This window comes from Triticum aestivum, chromosome 3D (genome assembly GCF_018294505.1).
Source record: "Triticum aestivum cultivar Chinese Spring chromosome 3D, IWGSC CS RefSeq v2.1, whole genome shotgun sequence".
Lineage (NCBI taxonomy): Eukaryota > Viridiplantae > Streptophyta > Magnoliopsida > Poales > Poaceae > Triticum > Triticum aestivum.
Genome location: NC_057802.1, coordinates 291,088,481 through 291,108,270, shown reverse-complemented (window position 1 = coordinate 291,108,270; position 19,790 = coordinate 291,088,481). Strand labels below are relative to the sequence as shown.

The 19,790-nt window shown below is 50.1% G+C and overlaps 1 protein-coding gene across 1 annotated transcript; it reads right to left on the bottom strand.

Moving 5' to 3' along the window:
• Positions 1–17,723: 17,723 nt before the first annotated feature.
• On the bottom strand, positions 17,724–19,533 carry LOC123076272 (uncharacterized). The gene is made up of 2 exons (XM_044498613.1): positions 19,345–19,533; positions 17,724–17,894 (listed from the first exon to the last, which is right to left on the bottom strand). Exons 1-2 carry the CDS (start codon positions 19,531–19,533, stop codon positions 17,733–17,735), a joined length of 351 nt encoding a protein of 116 aa, XP_044354548.1. The 3' UTR covers positions 17,724–17,732.
• Between the last annotated feature and the right edge of the window lie 257 nt (positions 19,534–19,790).

The following is a 19,790-nucleotide window of genomic DNA, read 5'->3' as shown; positions in this document are numbered from 1 at the left end:
CAAAAGCGCGGTCAATCTTTGTGAGCGTGGGCGTTTCCCTTTCATTGCTCCATGTGTATTTACGTCCATGAAAAAAGAGCTCCTTGAGCGCGTTATCATCGACGAAACACTTGAACTTCCCCATCATTCTCCTGTCTAAGTTGGAGTTACTTTTGTCTGCCGCGTATAGGATAAGGTTAAAATCTCCCATAACTAGCCATGGCCCTGGGCATATTGATCTACGCTCCAAAAGTTTATTGAGGAAGTTGGTCTTGTGCTCATCCTCCTGCGGTCCATAGACTACAGTTAGCCACCATGGCGTCCCCTCCATGGGCAAGATGTACCCAGTGATGCTATGGGAATCATTGACGAAATTTGTCAAGAGCACCCGCGTGGTGTCCCAAGACACAAATATACTGCCTCTAGTGTCCGACGCCGGTAAATAAGTGTAACCATCATAGCTCGGTCCCATGCATTGCAAGATTACAAAAGTGTCCACCACCTCTAATTTATTTCTAGAATACAAACGACCGCCGCGCGAATAGAGTCCACGAAACCTCTAAGCGCCTTCCTTTTGGCCGGATTGTTGAGACCTCGAACATTCTAGCACACTAACTCCAGAGCGTTGAGCGACATTGGAAAAGATGCCTCCAACACCGCCGGTGCCCGCACACCTACTGCATCAGGATCGGCTCAGCCATCTCTGTCTCCTCCACAAGATTGAGCGGTATCGCTTTGCCGAAGATAGCTGCGATGGCCCTCAATTCTGGCTCCTGAAGTGGTGAGTCGAAGACCATACGTAGCTGACCTAGCGCATCCTCCGAACCGCCGGATCATCACAGTCAAAGCCCAGGGTTCTGAGTAGCACCGTTTCGGCTGCCGAGGCCTTCATCTTCCTTGTGCTGCCTGCGCAGACGGATCGCGTTGCACGACGTGGTGTGAAAGGGTCTTGCCCTGTTTTGACCCCTCGCAGCCCTTCAAACTCCTTAAGAAGCGGTGGCGCTAGCTTTTTGAGCAGTCCGGCGCAAAACGCCTTGATGTTCCCGAGTGCCGCCATTTCCTTGGCAGTTAGGTGCCCCTCTTACTGCAGCGTTACAATTGCACCAGCGTCCGAACTGTTGCCGCCATGCAACCGCTCTTGCATGCATGCAACGCTCATGGTCACATCAGCCTCCGCAATAACTGCCCCGGACTCCTGTATCGTGGGTCCCTGATCTGCCGTATCTTCTGCTGATCGAGCCATATCCTCTGTTGTCGCTAGCTGCAACACATCCGACACCGGGGCGCACCCATCTGCGGTTTTGTCTGGTAGTTGTGCTGGTGGGATATCATGCCGCATGGCCTCCTCTTCTATTCCCGCGTGGGATTGGGTAGTGGCAGCCCCCACGGGACAGCCCACATCCGGACGCACCAGTTCCTCTGTCCCATCTCCCGTGCATGGATTGGCTGGGATTGGATCCCCCAATGCCACGACCTGGCTGGCATCGGCCTGCGTTTTGCATGTGTTCTTGGGATCAGGTAGGATCCCTTTCTCGGTCACTGAGCCTGAGCTGTCTGCGCCCACATCTGCACCCTGATTGGCTCGGATCCTTATCTCCTCCCGGTCAAAAGTAGCCTCTTCCGGCCCCAGCGCAGTGAACTGCATCGGATTGGTCACCACCGTTGCACGTGCTGGTGTGGCCCCCATACTCCTCCCAGGATCTTCTGTGGCCAGCTGCGGCTGCTGCACTTGAGGAACACGTGCATCAGCGACCACAACCACCAGCCTCAAACCTGACGCAGTCACCATGGAATTGCCCCCGAGCGCGCATGCCGTCGCCGCCGTGCCAGAAGCCATCGGCGAGATCCTCCAATCAGATGGCCCAATGCGCCCAAGTATGGCCTGTCGGTATGAGCGACCTGGTGCTCCACAGGTAGGTGCCCCACCACGGTTATCGCGAACTCCCCTTGTCCACGGTAGGACTCGCCATTCTCCCTGACCAGAGAAGTCCCCGGAGTCGTCCGACATTCCACTTTTGCCACTTCCATCTGAGCTAGGCGGCCTCAACCAGCGCTCTGGTCCCTCGTGATCTCGAATCCTCCCAATGTGTATGAGAGTTTTGTACTCCAGCAATGCCCGGGAGGTAGGCATTCGAGCATCCGGCCCGCCATTCATCTTCGGCTCCGGTACCCAGAGGCGTTTTGTCGGCGTTCTGGGAATGGGGGTCCCCAGACTTGCCTGCCTGCGGCCCACGGCGCGGCTCCACTCGCGGCCCAGTATGGCCCGTCTTCACCAGCAAACACTCAAGACCCTCGCGAGGGGCCAAGCCTCGCAAGGCGGACAACACAAGACCTCCTCGGGGGCAGCCTCACCAAGCTGGCTCGCGAGGGGCGGAGAGATCAAGGCAAGGCGAACCTCGCGAGGTTCCAATGACGTAAGCCATGACGACCAAGACCAGGCGGCGCCAACGCGCACAGTGTCCTCGTTTCCTCTTTGGTGCTAAGGAGGCAAGCGCAGGCGAGGCGTACCGAGGCATCAGGCAAAGGTTTCCATATCGGTGCAACGAGGCCAAGACTAGCAGGACGGCAGGACGGAGGTCACCGTGGAGCCCAAGACGGCGTCACCACCAGAGCCTTTGGCAGGCGAAGACCACCTTTAGTCAGGATAGCTTGTACTAGTTGTGCCCCTTCAAATTGGCCATTGTGGCATCCCTTCCCGCTCAATATTTGGGAAGAGGACCAAGGCCTCTATAAATAGGACTAGCCACCACAGTAGGAGGCAACTCATCTTGGACTGGATCCACTCCATCCTCACACCCACCAAGCACAAGAACACCTCTCCTCAGGAGGCTGTTCTTCCCCTTGTACTGTTCATCCTCAGCCCGAGAGGCAATCCATCCACACCACCCTGGAGTAGGGTATTACACCACAACGGTGGCCCGAACTAGTATAAATCTCGTGTCTCTTGTGTTGCGGGTTCGTCGAGTTAGGCTTTGAGATCGCGGTGAGGCTGAGGGCGTGATTAGGTAGGAGGAAATCTTCGTGTGCACCCCAGTGTTCGAACCTCAAGGGTTTTGCCGGAACCCGAAATCCGACATTTGGCGCGCCAGGTAGGGGTGCGCCGAAGCTTTCTTTCCGCCGATCCGCGTCCCGTTGCTTCGTCGTCTCCATGGTGGACGCTCGTCGAGCCCGCGCCGAGCGTCGGGCCGCCCTCGCCTCCCGCGTCGCTCAGTCCGCTCCTGTCGGCGGGCCTCCCCGTCGTTCCCCGTCACCCGCCGCCAACGCCACCACCAGTCTGGCGGGAAACGAGCATCAAGCGTCCTCGCTGCACCCCTCGGTGTGGCGGGACGGCCGCACCGCTACCCTGTCGCTGACTCCGGCTAGCTTGTCGTCTCATGCTCATCGCGCTCCCACGGACGCGCAGGCCGCGCTGCTCATGGCACGCGAACTCCCGCGCTACCGCCCCGTCGACGACCTCTACGAGGACTGGCTGGACCGCATCGCTGAGCTCGTCAGCGCCGCAGGGGGCTCCCCTGCGCCATCCCTCTCACTGCCTCGCCCTCCGCCAGCTGCATGCGACGTGGCTCACGGAGCGCCACCACCACCACCTCCGCACCAAGACGGCATCCTGGCGCCAAGGCGTGCGGCCCCCCGGCGCGACCCACCACGTCGGGTGCCCCGTGCGCGAAGAAGGAAGATGCCAAGAAGTTCCTCGTCCGCAAGAAAACGCTCTCGCGCTCCCAGCACCGCTACGACAAGACCGTGCGCCGCCTGCGGTGGCGGTGCGCGGGCATCAAGGGCAGGCTCCACATCAGCAAAGGGTCCCGGTGGCCGTCGCGGGCTGCCGCGCCTTCACCCTTGAGCTGCGTAGCGTCGCGTGGCCGGGCAAGCTCAAGCCAGACCTGCCTCCACGCTACGACGGCACCCCCGACCCCGCGGAATTCCTGCAGCTCTACGAGCTGAGCATCGAGGCGCCCAACGGCGACGAAAAAGTCATGGCGAACTGGTTCCCCATGGCTATCAAGGATGGCGCTCGTTCGTGGCTCCTGAACCTGCCCCCGGGCTCCATCTCCTCCTGGAACGAGATGCGCGACTGCTTCGTCGCCAACTTCCAGGGCACTCGCGACCGCCCTCCGGCCGCGGGTGACCTGCGCCGCGTCAAGCAGCAGCCATGAGAGACCCTCCAGAAGTACATCCAGCGCTTCAACAACGTTTGCCTCAAGATCCCCAAGGTGACGGACGAGGCCATCATCTTCGCGTTTTCTGATGGCGTCCGCGACGTCAAGATGAAGGAGGAGCTCACCATCCACGAGGAGTTGTGCACGTCCTTGGAGTTGTTCAACCTGGCGACCAAGCGCGCAAGGGCTGAGGAAGGGCGCCTTTCCCTCCTCGAGCTCCCAGCTGCCGACCTGGAGGAGAAGAAAGCCAAGGCCAAGGACGTGAAGCGCAAGGGAGTGGCCGTGCTCGCGGCGGAGCCAAACACGAAGCGCGGCCGGGACCAGCCCGAGTCATCCAAGAGCAGCCGGCCATTCTGCGCCTTCCACAATGTTCACAGCCACAACACCAACGACTGTCAAGAGCTCAGGGCCATTCGAGATGAACGCCTCAGTCGACGCCCTGAGCGCAACGATCGGGGCTACGGCCCAGGAGGAGGACGTGGTGGAGGACGTTGGGACGACCGTGACCCTCGCCAGGAGTGGCGTGACCGGCCTCGTGAGGATCGCTAGCAGGATCAGCCTCGCGAGGGCGCATGGAGGGATCAGCCTCGCGAGGACCTCCCCAGGGTAACGCTGGTCTTCCTCCGCTGCCGCCACCACCAAGAAGAAACGACGACCACCATCAGGACGAGGGGGCTGGGGGCTTCCAGGAGCCATGAGCTATCGCCTGCATCTTGGGCGGAGCTCAAGCCCTAGCCTCTCAGCGAATCTTCAAGCAGTTTGCTCGCGAGGTGAACGCAGTCCTCCCCAGGCTCGAGGCCACACGCCCGCTTAGGTGGTCCAAGTGCGCCATCACCTTCAGTTCGGCAGATCCGCTCAAGTGCACGGCCACCGCTAGCGGCCTCCCGATGCTTTGCTCGCCCGTCATCAGCAACGTACAATTCACCAAGACCCTCATCGACGGCGGCACAGTGCTTAATGTATTGTCCGTCGAGACGTTCGACAGCCTTCAAGTGCCCTACGATCAGCTTCAGCCTACCAAGCCCTTCTCAGGAGTGACCGACGGTTCCACCACGCCGATAGGGCAGGTCCGCCTCCCTGTCACCTACGGACAGCGTGACAACTACCGCACCGAGCACATCGACTTCGACATCGCCCACATCCGTCTGCCGTACAACGCCATCCTCGGGTATCCGGCCCTGGCCAAGTTCATGGCAGTGACACACCACGGCTACAACGTCCTCCAGATGCCAAGAAGCGGTGGGATCATCACAGTCCCCTACAAAGAAAGAGATGCGGTGTGCTCCCTCGAGCGCGCCTTCCAAGCAGCATTAATCGAAGACCCCGACAGCAACGCAGCCCAGTACCCTCCTGAGGTCGTCACCAAGAAGAAGAACCCGCTACTCCGCACAGGGCCTCAGGAGAGCGGCGCCGCAAGTGGTGCCACGTCAGGATCGGCGCCCGCGCCTGGGGCGCCTCCCTCCCTCGCATAGGAAGGCGCGCCCGGCGCCCTCCTCGGGCAGGGCTCGGGGGCTCTCTTCTAGAGGGCCTCCGACCTTGCCAACATCACGAGGGAGGCGCCCGGGCACCACGTGGAGGCGTGCTTCGCAGCACGTTTCCCTCAGGAGGACACCGGACGAGGAGCGCCCGGCGCTCAGGAGTTCATTGCCAAGACCACTCAGGAACTGCAGGATGCAAGAGCCATGCGTGGCGACCGTTGCTCACCTAGCGCGGCTCCCCATCCGGGCAAGGATGGCGGGCTGCGCGTCTGCATCGACGTCCCAGGGCTCAACAGGGCCGCATCTCAGGAGTTTTCTGGCCTTCGCGCGTGGGACGCTGCGAGGGCCCGCCTCACAGCTACGTTCACATGCCTTTTGGCCTACCAAGCGCGACGTCCGCCTTCCAGCGCAACCTGCGGAGCATCCTGGCGGCTCAAGAGGCCAGGCACCACGCAGTGCTGGCGGATATGGAGACGGTCCTCAAGGAACCGCCTGGACCCCCAGAGCCTCCTGAGGCTCAGGGTCCTAGTGGCTCGTGTGGAGCAACCCCTTCACCACGCGTTTTCAGCTGCCTCAACACCCCTTTGACAACAGAACCAGGTGACATCTTCCAAGTTTATTTAGCTGGGAGCGCCCCTCCGGCTACATCATTCACAGGCCGCGTGGGTCCGTCCCTATGGCGTGTATCCTTTTTTTATGGCTTTAGCTTACCTTGATGGGGGCGCCCCTCGGACTGCATCATCCCCAAGCCGCTCGGGACCGACCCAGTGGCCTGTATCGTTCGTGCATTTACCTAAGCTAGTCTGCTTTTTCATGCATAATCTATCTATGATTATCACCTTCTTGATTGTCACCTACCACGGGAGTTGTTCACGCTGGCACGGCGCTTGTGCTTGGGTCCGTCCCTGCAACGTCGATAAATCTGAGCGGTCGAGCTCTGACCCGCAGCACGCCCCGCGAGCATCACCTCACCAAGCCCTCAGTGCCTTCATTCTCTTACGGAGCGACCAGTGGCCGGCTGGCAATTATAATGGCAATCTGTGCCCCTTCTCGCGCTGGCTTGCAGGAACCTCCCGAGGACAACAGCGGGCGGTACCGTGGGCTCCCTCTTCTCCCATGCCTTTTGCTTGCGCGTTAAAAGGGGGGTTCCTAAGCATCGCGATTCAGGAGCTCCTACTGGCTCTCCAGCCCTCATCCCCTGGCCTTGACCACAGCATCGCGACCTAGCATACCAGCGGCGGTTGAGCTCGCTCGAGGGCCGGGACCTGAGGACATAGAGCACGAAGGAGAGCATGGGGAAGAAGGGGAAGCACGCACGGGCCTAACCTAGCTGCACCACGGCCGCCAACGCACGAGTCTGGCGCAACGCAAGGAAGCGACTCCAGACTGCCAAGATAAGTTTCGCGCTCGGACCAACCAATCACTACGACATGGGATTCTCACTTGCTGCAGCCCTGCCGCGGCAACATCGCCTCCCTTTCTTACCTCTCGGTGGCCGCTTGCGTGCTAAAGGGGACCTCCTGAGCATCGCGTCTCAGGAGCTCTTACTGGACCTCAGGCCACTCACCTCCTGGCCTTGACCACGGCATCGGGACCTGGCATACCAGCGACGGCTGCAACCTGCCTGGGAACCAGGACCTGTCAGCGTAGAGCACCAAGCCGTCGCGAGGGTAGAAAGGGGAGACTGAGCCAAAACAGGACACACGCTCGCACAATTTCATAATAAGGATAATATTAACAAAAGACATTACAGGTTCTTTACACGCCCCCACGGGGTTCGTTTTGATTCCTCGCAGGGAACAAAAGAAAGGGAATTCAAGGAGCCCTATCTACACACGCCAGCGCAGCCGACGCCATCATCAACAGTGGGCCATGGGAGGCCGGCGCCAGCCCCATCCAGATCAGTGACGGCGGCGGTCGGACGCTGCGGCCTTGCTCCGGGCGCGGCGAGAGCTCGGAGGCACGTAGCTGTCGTAGCTCATCTCCGGAGTCTCGTAGAGCTCGGGAGTGTCGTTGGACTCCCAAGCGACGCCACTGCTGCTGGATGAGTCGCTGGTGAGGTGGGCGGCAGGCCCCGCTTCTGCCGCGGCACCGTTCAGGCGGCCCTCTCCGGGGCAGCACTCCAAGCGGCGGCCTTCCGCATCGAAGACCTTGAAGAACATCGTGGAGGCGCTGTCATACCTGAAGTGGATGGCGAGGGCGCCTTCCGTGCGGCAAACCCGGGCAACCTCGCCCCAGCCGCGGGTCATGAAGATCTTGCCCGAGGAGACGGCTTCCACCTCCGCTCCGGTCGCTGGGGCGTCGCAGTCGGCGTGCTGCAGCCATAGCTCGAGGGGCCCCCTCGGCGGCATCTCGGCGGAGAATAACTGGGGGAAGCGGATCCAAGTGCGCGGAGGCATCACCGCCCACAGCACGAGCTCGCACGAGGAATCCACGGCGCGGGCCCCTGGGGCGACGGCGTGCGCCACCGCGGCGCGGCGACCACAACTGCGGCGTGGGCGGCGCCGCTTGCCGCCTCTTCCTCCTGAGCCCTCGGCTTGGGCGTATAAAGGCAGCGGATACCCACGAGGTGGCCGCTCATACCAAGGCCTTGTCACCTCCTGCCTCACGACTACGTCACGGCGGTTGACCGGCCTCTTCTTCGGCGGAAGCGGCCCGGGCTCGTCGCGGGGAGTTTGTCCCTTCTCCGCGGCCGAGAATCTTCGAATTGACGCCATGGTATCGCTACTAGCAGTGGGGGGAGAAGAAGCGAGCGGAGCAGGAAGAGATGGGCGACGGGGGCTCCCCAGACTTGCCTTCCTGCGGCCCACGGCGTGGCTCCACTCGCGGCCCAGTACGGCCCGTCTTCACCAGCAAACACTCAAGACACTCGCGAGGGGCCAAGCCTCGTGAGGCGGACGACACAAGACCTCCTCGGGGGTAGCCTCACGAAGCTGGCTCGCGAGGGGCGGAGAGATCAAGGCAAGGGGAACCTTGCGAGGTTCCAATGACGTAAGCCATGACGACCAAGACCAGGCGGGCACCAGCGCGCACAGTGTCCTCGTTTCCTCTTTGGTGCTAAGGAGGCAAGCGCAGGCGAGGAGTACCGAGGCATCAGGCAAAGGTGCAACGAGGCCAAGACCAGCAGGACGGCAGGACGGAGGTCACCGTGGAGCCCAAGACGGCGTCACCACCAGAGCCTTTGGCAGGCGAAGACCACCTTTAGTCAGGATAGCTTGTACTAGCTGTCCCCCTTCAAATTGGTCGTTGTGGCATCCCTTCCCACTCAATATTTGGGAAGAGTACCAAGGCCTCTATAAATAGGACTAGCCACCACAGTAGGAGGCAACTCATCTTGGACTGGATCCACTCCATCCTCACACCCACCAAGCACAGGAACACCTCAAATTGCCCTAGGTCTTCGTGAGCAAGCGAGTTGGATGCACACCCACTTAGTTTTTCTTTGAGCTTTCACAAACTTATAGCTCTAGTGCATCCGTTGCATGGCAATCCCTACTCACTCACATTGATATCTGTTGATGGGCATCTCCATAGCCCGTTGATACGCCTAGTTGATGTGAGACTATCTCCTTCTTTTTGTCTTCTCCACAACCACAATATATTCTATTCCACCTATAGTGTTATGTCCATGGCTCACGCTCATGTATTGCGTGAAAGTTGAAAAAGTTCGAGAACATCAAAAGTATGAAACAATTGTTTGGCTTGTCATTGGGGTTGTGCATGATTTAAATATTTTGTGTGATGAAGATGGAGCATAGCGAGACTATATGATTTTGTAGGGATAAGCTTTCTTTGGCCATATTATTTTGAGAAGACATAATTGCTTTGTTAGTATACTTGAAGTATTATTGTTTTTATGTCAATATTAAACTTTTGTTTTGAATCTTATGGATCTGAACATTCATGCCACAATAAAGAAAGATTACATGGATAAATATGTTAGGTAGCATTCCACATCAAAATTTTCTGTTTTTATCTTTCACCTACTCGAGGAAGAGTAGGAAGTAAGCTTGGGGATGCTTGATACGTCTCCAACATATCTATAACTTTTGATTGTTCCATGCTATTATATTATCTATCTTGGATGTTTTGCATTTATATGCTATTTTTATATGATTTTTGGGACTAACCTATTAACCTAGAGCCTAGTGCCAGTTTCTGTTTTTTTCCTTGTTTTTGAGTTTCATAGAAAAGGAATATCAAACGGTGTCCAATTGACCTGAAAATTTACGGAGAATATTTTTGGAAAATATAAAAAATACTGGAACGAAAAGATATCAGAGAAGAGCCACGAGGCATCCACAAGGGTGGAGGGCGCCTCCACCCCCTAGGGCGCACCCTCCGACCTTGTGGTTGACTCGTGGGCCCCCCTGACTTGTTCCCGACGCCAACGCCTCTTATAAATCCAAAATCCCAGAACAGAACCTAGATCGGGAGTTCCGCCGCCACAAGCCTCTGTAGCCACCAAAAACCAATCGGGACCCTATTCCGGCACCCTGCAAGAGGGGGAAATCATCACCGGTGGCCATCTTCATCATCCCGGCTCTCTCCATGACGAGGTTGGAGTAGTTCACCCTCGGGGCTGAGGGTATGTACTGGTAGCTATGTGTTTGATCACTCTCTCTCTCTCGTGTTCTTGATTTGGCACGATCTTGATGTACCGCGAGCTTTGCTATTATAGTTGGATCTTATGATGTTTCTCCCCCTCTACCTTATTGTAATGGATTGAGTTTTCCCTTTGAAGTTGTCTTATCGGATTGAGTCTTTAAGGATTTGAGAACACTTGTTGTATGTCTTGCATGTGCCTATCTGTGGTGACAATGGGATATTCATGTGATCTACTTGATGTATGTTTTGGTGATTAACTTGCGGGTTCTCTGACCTTGTGAACTTATGCATAGGGGTTGGCACACGTTTTTTTCCTGACTCTCCGGCAGAAACTTTGGGGCACTCTTTGAAGTTCGTTGTGTTGGTTTGAATAGATGAATTTGAGATTGTGTGATGCATATCGTATAATCAAACCCGCGGATACTTGTGGTGACATTGGAGTTTTGATTGATGTGTGTCTTAATGTGTTATTTTAGTATGAACTCTAGGGCTGTTTGTGACACTTATAGGAATAGCCCAATAGATCGATCAGAAAGAATAACTTTGAGGTGGTTTCGTACCCTACAATAATCTCTTCGTTTGTTCTCCGCTGTTAGTGACTTTGGAGTGACTCTTTGTTGCACACGTTGAGGGATTGTTATATGATCTAATTATGATTGTTGAGGGAACTTGCACTAGTGAAAGTATGAACCCTAGGCCTTGTTTCCAAGCATTGCAATACCGTTTTCGCTCACTTCTATCATTAGTTACCTTGCTGTTTTTATATTTTCAGATTACAAAAACCTATATCTACCATCCATATTGCACTTGTATCACCATCTCTTCGCCAAACTAGTGCACCTATACAATTTACCATTGTATTGGGTGTGTTGGGGACACAAGATACTCTTTGTTATTTGGTTGCAGTGTTGTTTGAGAGAGATCATCTTCATCCTGCGCCTCCCACAGATTGATAAACCTTTGGTCATCCACTTGAGGGAAATTTGCTACTGTCCTACAAAACTCTGCGCTTGGAGGCCCAACACGAGTCTATAAGAAGAAGGTTGCATAGTAGACATCAGCCTCCTCAAAGGTGATTTCGCCACCTTCCTCGGAGGCCTAGCTAGGTGGGCAGGAGGGAGTAGTTAGTTAGCTATGTAGATGACCCTCAGGGTGTGGGTTATTGCATGTAATACGTTGTAAGAAAGTTATGTGGATGGGGCTCTTCCCCCCACTCCTTCTTTAATATATGATACACACACTCGTGCGTATTCTAGAAAAAAATGACAAGAATGTGTCTATGAGAGCAAGCTGAACTACTTTCTCACTCCTCCGCGTATCATCGTCCCAACTATTAACTGCTGCCACAGTCGCACTGTTCTTCCTATTGCAACACACACATTCTTCTCCCTCCTTCACATATCATTGACCTATTGATGTGGAGCATCCCACCGACTTCGCCATGGATTTGCTGCTAAGACCAACTAAACCTTCATAAGAGCTTATGAATAAGCTATATGAACCATGCTAACTTCACTCATGTTTGATCTATCCTTATATTTGAATGAGACATAGGTTCTACCTCAAGAAGACACTCGATGCATGCCTGGGTACCAAAAAATGCAAGGAACGAATTCCAACTCCCAAGCAAGGAGTTGAGACCCGGAGAAGAATTCAAGGAAGAAGAGATGTGCAAAAACTGCACTACCGGACAGTCCCACCGGCTGACCAGACAGTCCGGTGAATACTAGGCGACCCTAAAATGACCTGACAGAAGAGCCGGTAATTTGGATGTTTTGTCCGAAAGTGCGGCGCCAAATTAACTACCGGCCAGTCCGTCCCCTATAGTGAACAATCCGGCAATGCAGAAATGCCACCGAATGAACCCTGCCAGAAAATCCAGAAAACACTAGAAGAAACTCAAAATGTGCATATTCCAACCAGACAGACCAACAGACAGTCCGGTCATTTTGTATGGAAGACTATCACAAAATCCACTATTGTATTGTCTGGACCAGACTGTCCGGTCGGGCGCTGTCGCCAACAACCAGACACCTGGGCGCCCTGGAAGTTTGCACCACCACACTGCCTGCCCCCTGTCCGGTAGTACTATATGCGCACAGTTTTTGGGCAAGTGCCCGTGTATCTCTCCTCCCATGTACCCGTTCAGCTCTAGTGTGTGTGTATATATATACATACATATATATATATACATACACATATATATATACATACATATATATATATATATACATACATACATATATATATATATATAAACACTATTCTGATCACAGGATCAAAATATTATTCTGATCACAACATGAACTTCCTGAGTTACACGCGTGAACTTCCCTGTGTAGGAACCCGACCTTCGGGCTATCTTCTCAACTGTGTCTCCCCGCGTGAATTTTTTTGGTCAGTCATGTTCTATGTAATGTAAGTTTAATCTACAAATGTTTTTAGCAACTAAATGCCCGTATTAAACATGAATCTCGCTTATTGGCGGATTTGCTCTCGGGTCGTGATGAGACATGCCTCTGTTGCAATTTTATTGCCTGAGTTGTTCGACCTGAACTTCCCCTAGTGCTAGGTTGAACTTCCGCAAACATTCCCAAATGGGGCTTGCGATATACCGTTGGAAAGCTATGGACACGAGTATCATGACCCAAGTTAAATTTTTGGCAAAATATAAGCGGTTTAAGAGCAGTTTTGAAAACTGTTTTTTCTTCATACAAAAAACATGAATTGTATTTTCGATTGCATTTCAAAACTGTTTGTTGGAATGAGGAAAATAATATTTTGTTGGAAAGCTACTGCAAAACCGCTCCTTCCACATGTTGAAAGTTTTCTCTAATTCCCTACGGTTAAAGAGTAATTTAGAAAATCGTAAAATTCCGCAAACCGAACAGTCGAGTTCGTATTTTTGATGTCATTTCTAAACGGCTAATCAAATTGAGGCAAATGATACGGTGTTGGAAAGCTTATGAAACTTTGCTACTTTTCCATGTTTAAAGTTTTTTCTAATTTTGAATGGTTTAAAAGTAGGGATAATTAGATTTATGCCCCTAGTTGTGTCCCACTCGGCTGTTTTACCCCTAATTTCCAAAAGTCACCGCTTCTGTCCAAGTCACTTCGCTCCTCTTATGCTTTTGCCCTTTGACCGTTTGACCGTCAGTTTGAAAACTTCATAACTAATTCATACTAAATCAAAAAAATGCAAATAAGATACCAAAATGTTCGGAAAAACATCACCTATATGTCAGTGTCATTTGCATTCATGAAAAAAAGTGTTTGAAAGTGCCCATCCGAGTTTTAGCTCTTATGCTACCACCATCAATAGTAAAATCAAGAAAATTCAAAAAAATCAAAAACAAATTTGGTGGCAAAGAATGACAAATGTTTGAAGTGCTTGCCAAGTTTCATGAGGGAATGAGATTTGTGGGTGCCTCAGCAAAAAAAAACAATCAGCACTCCAAAATAGATTATTTTTTTGCCACGACTTCCACGAATGTCGTTCCCTGATGAAACTTGACAAGCACTTAGAACATTTGTCGTTCTTTGCCACCATATTTTTTTTGATTTTTTTGAATTTTTTTAGATTTTACTATTCACGGTGGTGTCAAAAGAGCTAAAACTTGGATGTGCACTTTCCAACACTTTTTTCATGAATGCAAATGACACTGACATATAGGTGATGTTTTTTTGAACATTTTGGTTTCTTATTTGCATTTTTCTGATTTAGTATGAATTAGTTATGAAGTTTTCAAACTGATGGTCAAACGGTCAAAGGGCAAAAGCGTAAGAGGAGCAAAGTGACTTGGACAGAACCGGTGACTTTTGGAAATTAGGGGTAAAACAGACGAGTGGGACACAACTAGGGGCATAAATCTAATTATCCCTTAAAAGTAATTTAGAAAACGGTCCAAGTTGCATCGAGTTTGTATTTTCGAGCTAATTTTGTAACCGTACGTCCGAATGCAGCAAATGATATGGCATTGGAAAGCCTGAGGAAATGTGAAACTTTTTGTTGTATATTGTTTCTCTCAATTGTTTACGGTTTTAAGTCAATTTTGAAAATGGCTAAAAACGTATTTTCGACGTAATCTCTATAAAATTTACCGGAATGGGGAAAATAATATACCGTTGAAAAACTACTGAAAATGCGAAACTTTTTCATTTTGATGGTTTTCTCTGATTCCTAGCCATTTTCAAGTAATTTTGAAAATGGCGAGATCATTCGTTCTGCCTTCATCGCGAAACAGATTCTTCGAAAATGCACCGTGTGAAGAACTTGAACTTCTCGCCATGTCTACTTGAACTTCACTCTGTTTTCACGTGTTTTTTCTCGTAGTTCTCCATCCACTCACTGGAATTGAGCATGTGATATACAAATGGAAAGCTGTTGTAACTACGCAACTTTCCTGCGTTGATCATTTTTCATACTCGCGACGGTTTTAAAAGTTTTTCATCTGAAATTCATTCAACGTAGTAGTTGAACTTCCTGTTGTTTTCACGTTGAACTTATGTGACGTATTTTCGTTTGTAATTTTTCTCATCCATTCGTCAGTGTTACACAAATGATATTCCTTTTGTACAAACCTCTATCACAATATTTTTTTCAACTTTCTCCGACCGAGGACTTGAACTTATAACAAAAAAAATTTGGACCTTGCCTTTTAATTATTTTTTCTCATATTTAAACACACACCATGTAGTACATGAACTTTTTCCATTTTTATAATTTGAATTTTTATTTTCTTTTTGAAATCAAATTGCTCCAAAATAATAACTGAACTTCCTTGTGGATTGAGAGAATTATTTTAAAACGCAAAAAACAATTTACTTTGTTGTGTTTTCGAACATGGAAATACAAAGTGAATCTCTCTCGCAAGAATTTTTGAAATGCCCCGGACAGAGTACTAGAACTTTTTTCAACAATCCTTTTAAGCTTTTATTTTTCTATACTTTTATTCTCACCTGAAATGCATTCCTAGCAGTACTTGAACTTCTCTGTTATTTTAATTTGAACTTCTTAGTTTTATTCTTTAGTAACGAGGAAAATCGAGTTTTCTGAACTTCTTTGTTTTAAAATTTTGAACTTCTTGGTTTTATTTTTTAATAATATGAAAATTCTGAATTTTTTATAGACATCGAACTTCACCATTTTAAAAGTTTTGAACTTCTTAGTTTTATTGGTTAGTAACGGGGAAAATGCTTTTTTATATAAACAATGATACCGCGCTGTTATTTTAATTTGAACTTCTAGTTTTTATAGAATGGGAAAAATCAATTTTTATACAATCTTTTTGAAATGCTTCTCTTTCTAATTTGAACTTCTCTGATTTTTTTACAAACGGGGAAAATCCGTTATAAAGATTTTTGAACTTTTTTTTAACTTCTCGCTCAAAAATTTTGAACTTCCAAATTTGTCTTTTAGATATTAGAAACTTCATTTTTTAACGTGGACCTGCTTCGGTTTTTAAATTTGAACCTCTTATAGAATTTTGTCGCGACATTTTATGCATTTTTTTGCTTTTCGGTGAAATGCCTAGGCGGTCACTTTTTTCATTTGATCATTTTTCTTCTGTACGTGGTACACGTGAACTTCGAAATTTCTGAAACATGAACTTCGCATGCTATTAATGTTTTTTCATAAAACTCCATAGTTTTTATTCTTTGAATTCCATGTTTTTTTGTTTACATTTTTTTGGTTTGAACTTCGATGTTCCTTACAGTTGAACTTTTGAAATCACACCTTTTTTATACACATTTTCCCTTGAATCCAACATGTGCAAAAACAATAGGAAATTTTGGGTCAATTCTCATAAGCAATAGGACAAACATTTTAGAAGGCACCCAAAATAGTTTTTTTGTTCTATTCAATGTACTACGCACAAGCACATGCAAAGCACATCCGCACAAAAATTTGGCTCACCTAAAATCACACCTTTTTTATTTGAACTTCATTGTGTATTTTTATAAACATCAAACTTCTTCATCATTTGAAATTGAAATTATTAGTTTTATTCTTTAGTAATTAGAAAATTCTATTTTCAAATAAATATGAAACTGCTCCGCTTTTTCCAATTGAACTTGTTGGTTTTATTCTCTAGTAACTTGAAAACCTTAGTTTTTTTATATACATTGAACTACTTCGTTTTTTGAAATTGAACTTCTTGGTTTTAATATTTTAGCATTGAGGAAAATCTCAGTTTTTATAAACATTAAACAACTTCACATTTTTTTTAGCTTTGGACTTCTTGATGTTATTCATTAGTAACAGGAAAAGTACTAGCTATGTAATAAATATCGAACTCCTCAATTATTTGAAGTTGAAGTTCTAGGTCTTATTTTTAAAAGAAGGAAAATCTTTTTTTATAATTTTTTTGAATTGCTTGGTTTTTTCAATTTGACCTTCTTGATATTATAATAAGCATTGAACTTCCCCATTATTAAAATCTGAACCTCTAGGTTTTTTTGTAGAACGGGGAAATTACATTTTCTCTATAATTTTTGAGTTGCTCTATTTTTTAATTTGGCCTTCTTGGGTTATTTGTTAGTAACGGAAAAATCCTAATGTAGTAATAAGCATTGAACCTCTCCACTATTTGTATTTGAACTTCTAGTTTTTTAACGAGAAAGTCACCTTTTTAGGTTTTATTTTCCTTTTAGTAATGAAAAAAATCTCGATAATTTGTCGTAAACATCGAACTTCCTTCTCTTCTTTGTTCTTCCTTCTCTTCTCTGTTCTTTATTCGTGAACTAATAGTGTTTTTTATTCAAAATCCTAATATATATATATATATATATATATATATATATATATATATATATATATATATATATATATATGTGTGTGTGTGTGTGTGTGTGTGTGTGTGTGTGTGTGTGGGTGTGTGTGTGTGTGTGTACACACTGACCTAATTGTTATATATGAACTTCCAAAATTTTGAATCGTGGACTTTGTTAGGTGTGGCTTTTTTTCAAATTGAAATTGTACATGTTAAAAGTAGACTCTGTTTTAAAATTTCTGCTTTTTTTCAAGGACAAAGTTTCTATTTAAAATCACACACGTGGGATCACACACCCAGCAAGGACACAAGGGGTACCACACAGCAAGTACGCTTGCTATAATGCACACACAAACACACACTCAAGCGGTCACACCACACTAAGAACGCACACACCAAAGCACACTAACGCAAGACCGTGCATGGCATTTGAGTTGGCCCACAATCCTCCATCACGCTGACGCTCGCCATCTCCTCCGGCTCTCCAGTCCATAGTTGAACTTCGGTGGCGCACACGCATACATGGATCCATTAAGAGTCAACGCGATCTTCAGTTAATTTCTTCAAATTTTGTTCTCGGCACATTGCGTCCATCAATTAGCTTAATAATTCGGCATGGAACAACAAAGCCACAACTTTTCTTTTGTTCTGCAGAACGCAAGTGCAAAAACTTGCCAACATTGATGTCGAGAGAGTGTTGGTGTTCCAGAAAATATACTTTAACATTCTTTTGACCTTCAGCCGTTTTTCCTTATTCCAAATATAAGTGAGCCAACTTTACAACAACGTATAATGCTCTGCAGCGCCAAGGTTGTGCGCTCCTCCGTCTGTGTCAACGAGGAAGGAGTCCCTGACGCACGCTGTTGCATGGACACCAGCTCCAGCAGCAATACGCCGAGCTGCAAAGAAATTCAGTTAACATCATGGTTCATAAACTACTATACATTTGTAGTTAACATCATTCTTCACAAACTACTAGACATCATGGTTCACGGGGAGAGACGAGCAGAGAAGTACAAGTCTTCTTTTTGAGCAGTGAACGGTATAATCGTTTACAAGTCTTCTTCAGATATTAAAGAAATAAACTCTGAACTTGTAACTTGATAGAAACTGAACTTTGGTTCTTTTGGAGATTTGGGAGACTATGTGAGTTGTGTCCGCACAAGCAAACAGCTACACATGCCTGGGAGAAGAGAAATCGAATGTATATATCCAATCGATCACAAAAGTAGCAGCTTCATATCACAAGTTTAGAAGAATGTTCTAGGGAGACTTCAAAACAGCAAGCTAAAAGGTTGAAAGTATATAACCAGCAGCAGCAAGTCATGCAAACTGGCGTGATAGCCGGCGTATAGCCGTCGTAGAACTTGGCATACATCCATAGTAGAACTTCAGGGCGGCCGCCGTATAGCTGTACTAGAACTTTCACAAAACATCTTTGCACTTGGTGTACAACGTCCAAAAGCGACAGCGGCCTCGACCACGACCAGAGCCAACTCTCTGCAAGGGAGCCTGCCATGGCCGTGCGATCAGAGCCAGCTCGTCGCGGGAGGAGGCCGCCGGCAACGTCATTGGGCAGGGTTGAGCTACAACAGCAAGTACAAAAACATCATAACACAAATTGCTAAATGGAACAAATTCCTCCGGAATTTGCGGCATTGTTCAAAGGGGAACTCCACCAGTGGGATTCAGAGGAGGTGGAAAAGCACCAGAGGCAGTGGCGCTGCACTCCAGTCCTCGGCAGGGTCAGAGAAGAGGGAGATCATGGGAGTGGAACGACATTGGGTTGTGACGTTGAACGGCCTTGGGTTGCGGTGTTGAACGGCCTTGACGCTGCAGTTGGGGAGGCGTGTGAGCCATCCAGCAGGCTCCCCACGGCGGCCAAGCAGGGAGACCGCACCACCACCCAGGAGCAGCAGCAGGTGACGACCGGTGATTTGACAACAGCGCGCGGGCGGGAGGGCGTCCCCGTGTTGGAAGCAGAGGAGGCCGCGTCTGCTTGGTCGATCGGCGCCTCATTCCCACTGGATCCGGCCGAGAAGCAAGGGGGAGGAGAAGCCTTGCCGGCGGTGGAGGGGGAGCGAGGTGGTTGGAGGCCGGTTGGAAGAGGGGCGGTGGTTGCCGGCGATGCGGTTGGAGGTGGGGTGCGGCCGTGGCGGTTGTAGGGAGGTCGGGGGTCTGGTCGCGGCGGCGGGAGGTCCGGGAGGTCGCGCGGCGGCACAGATCAGGGAGGTCGCCGCGGCGGCGGGGGGGGGGGGGGGGGGGGGGGTGCTGGGTAGGTCGCGCCACGGGGGGAGGGGCCGGTCGGGGTCGGGTGAGAGCTTGGCGGCGAGCCAGGTGGTGCCGGACCTGGAGGCGGGGGTGGTGTGGCGGCGGTGCGACATACTGCGGGTGGGCGGCGGTCGCGTCGCCGGCGCTGGCGGAGGCTGGTGGGAAGAGGTGGGTGCGGCCGTCGGCGGGGATCGGGGGAAGTTCTGGCAGTTCGTGGTCGTGGGTTTTTTTTGTCGCTGCTGGCTCGGCGGTTCGGGAACACCTCATCAGGCCCTATATATATACACACTATACTCCTTCTCATATCTAAGGTTAGGAAAGGGACCACCGGCCACTCCGGCCCCGGCGACCACTCCGGTCCCGGCGCCCACCCCCTCCGCCAAGGCGGTTCCCTCTCCTCGCTCGCGCATGGCCTCTGGTGCCTTTAGCCCGGCCTCGGTTTCGTTCCGGCTGCAGCCCGTGGTCTCCGGCCTTGGCCTCTCCGCCTCGCCGATCTCCGCGGGTTCCTCCGCCGGCGCGCGCCC

Coding starts and splice junctions, on each gene's coding strand:
- LOC123076272 (XM_044498613.1), bottom strand. CDS start 19,533: ATGAGGTGTTCCCGAACCGCCGAGCCAGCAGCGACAAAAAAAACCCAC. Junction 17,895..19,344: donor CACACCACCCCCGCCTCCAG/GTCCGGCACCAC, acceptor ATTTCTTTGCAG/CTCGGCGTATTGCTGCTGGA.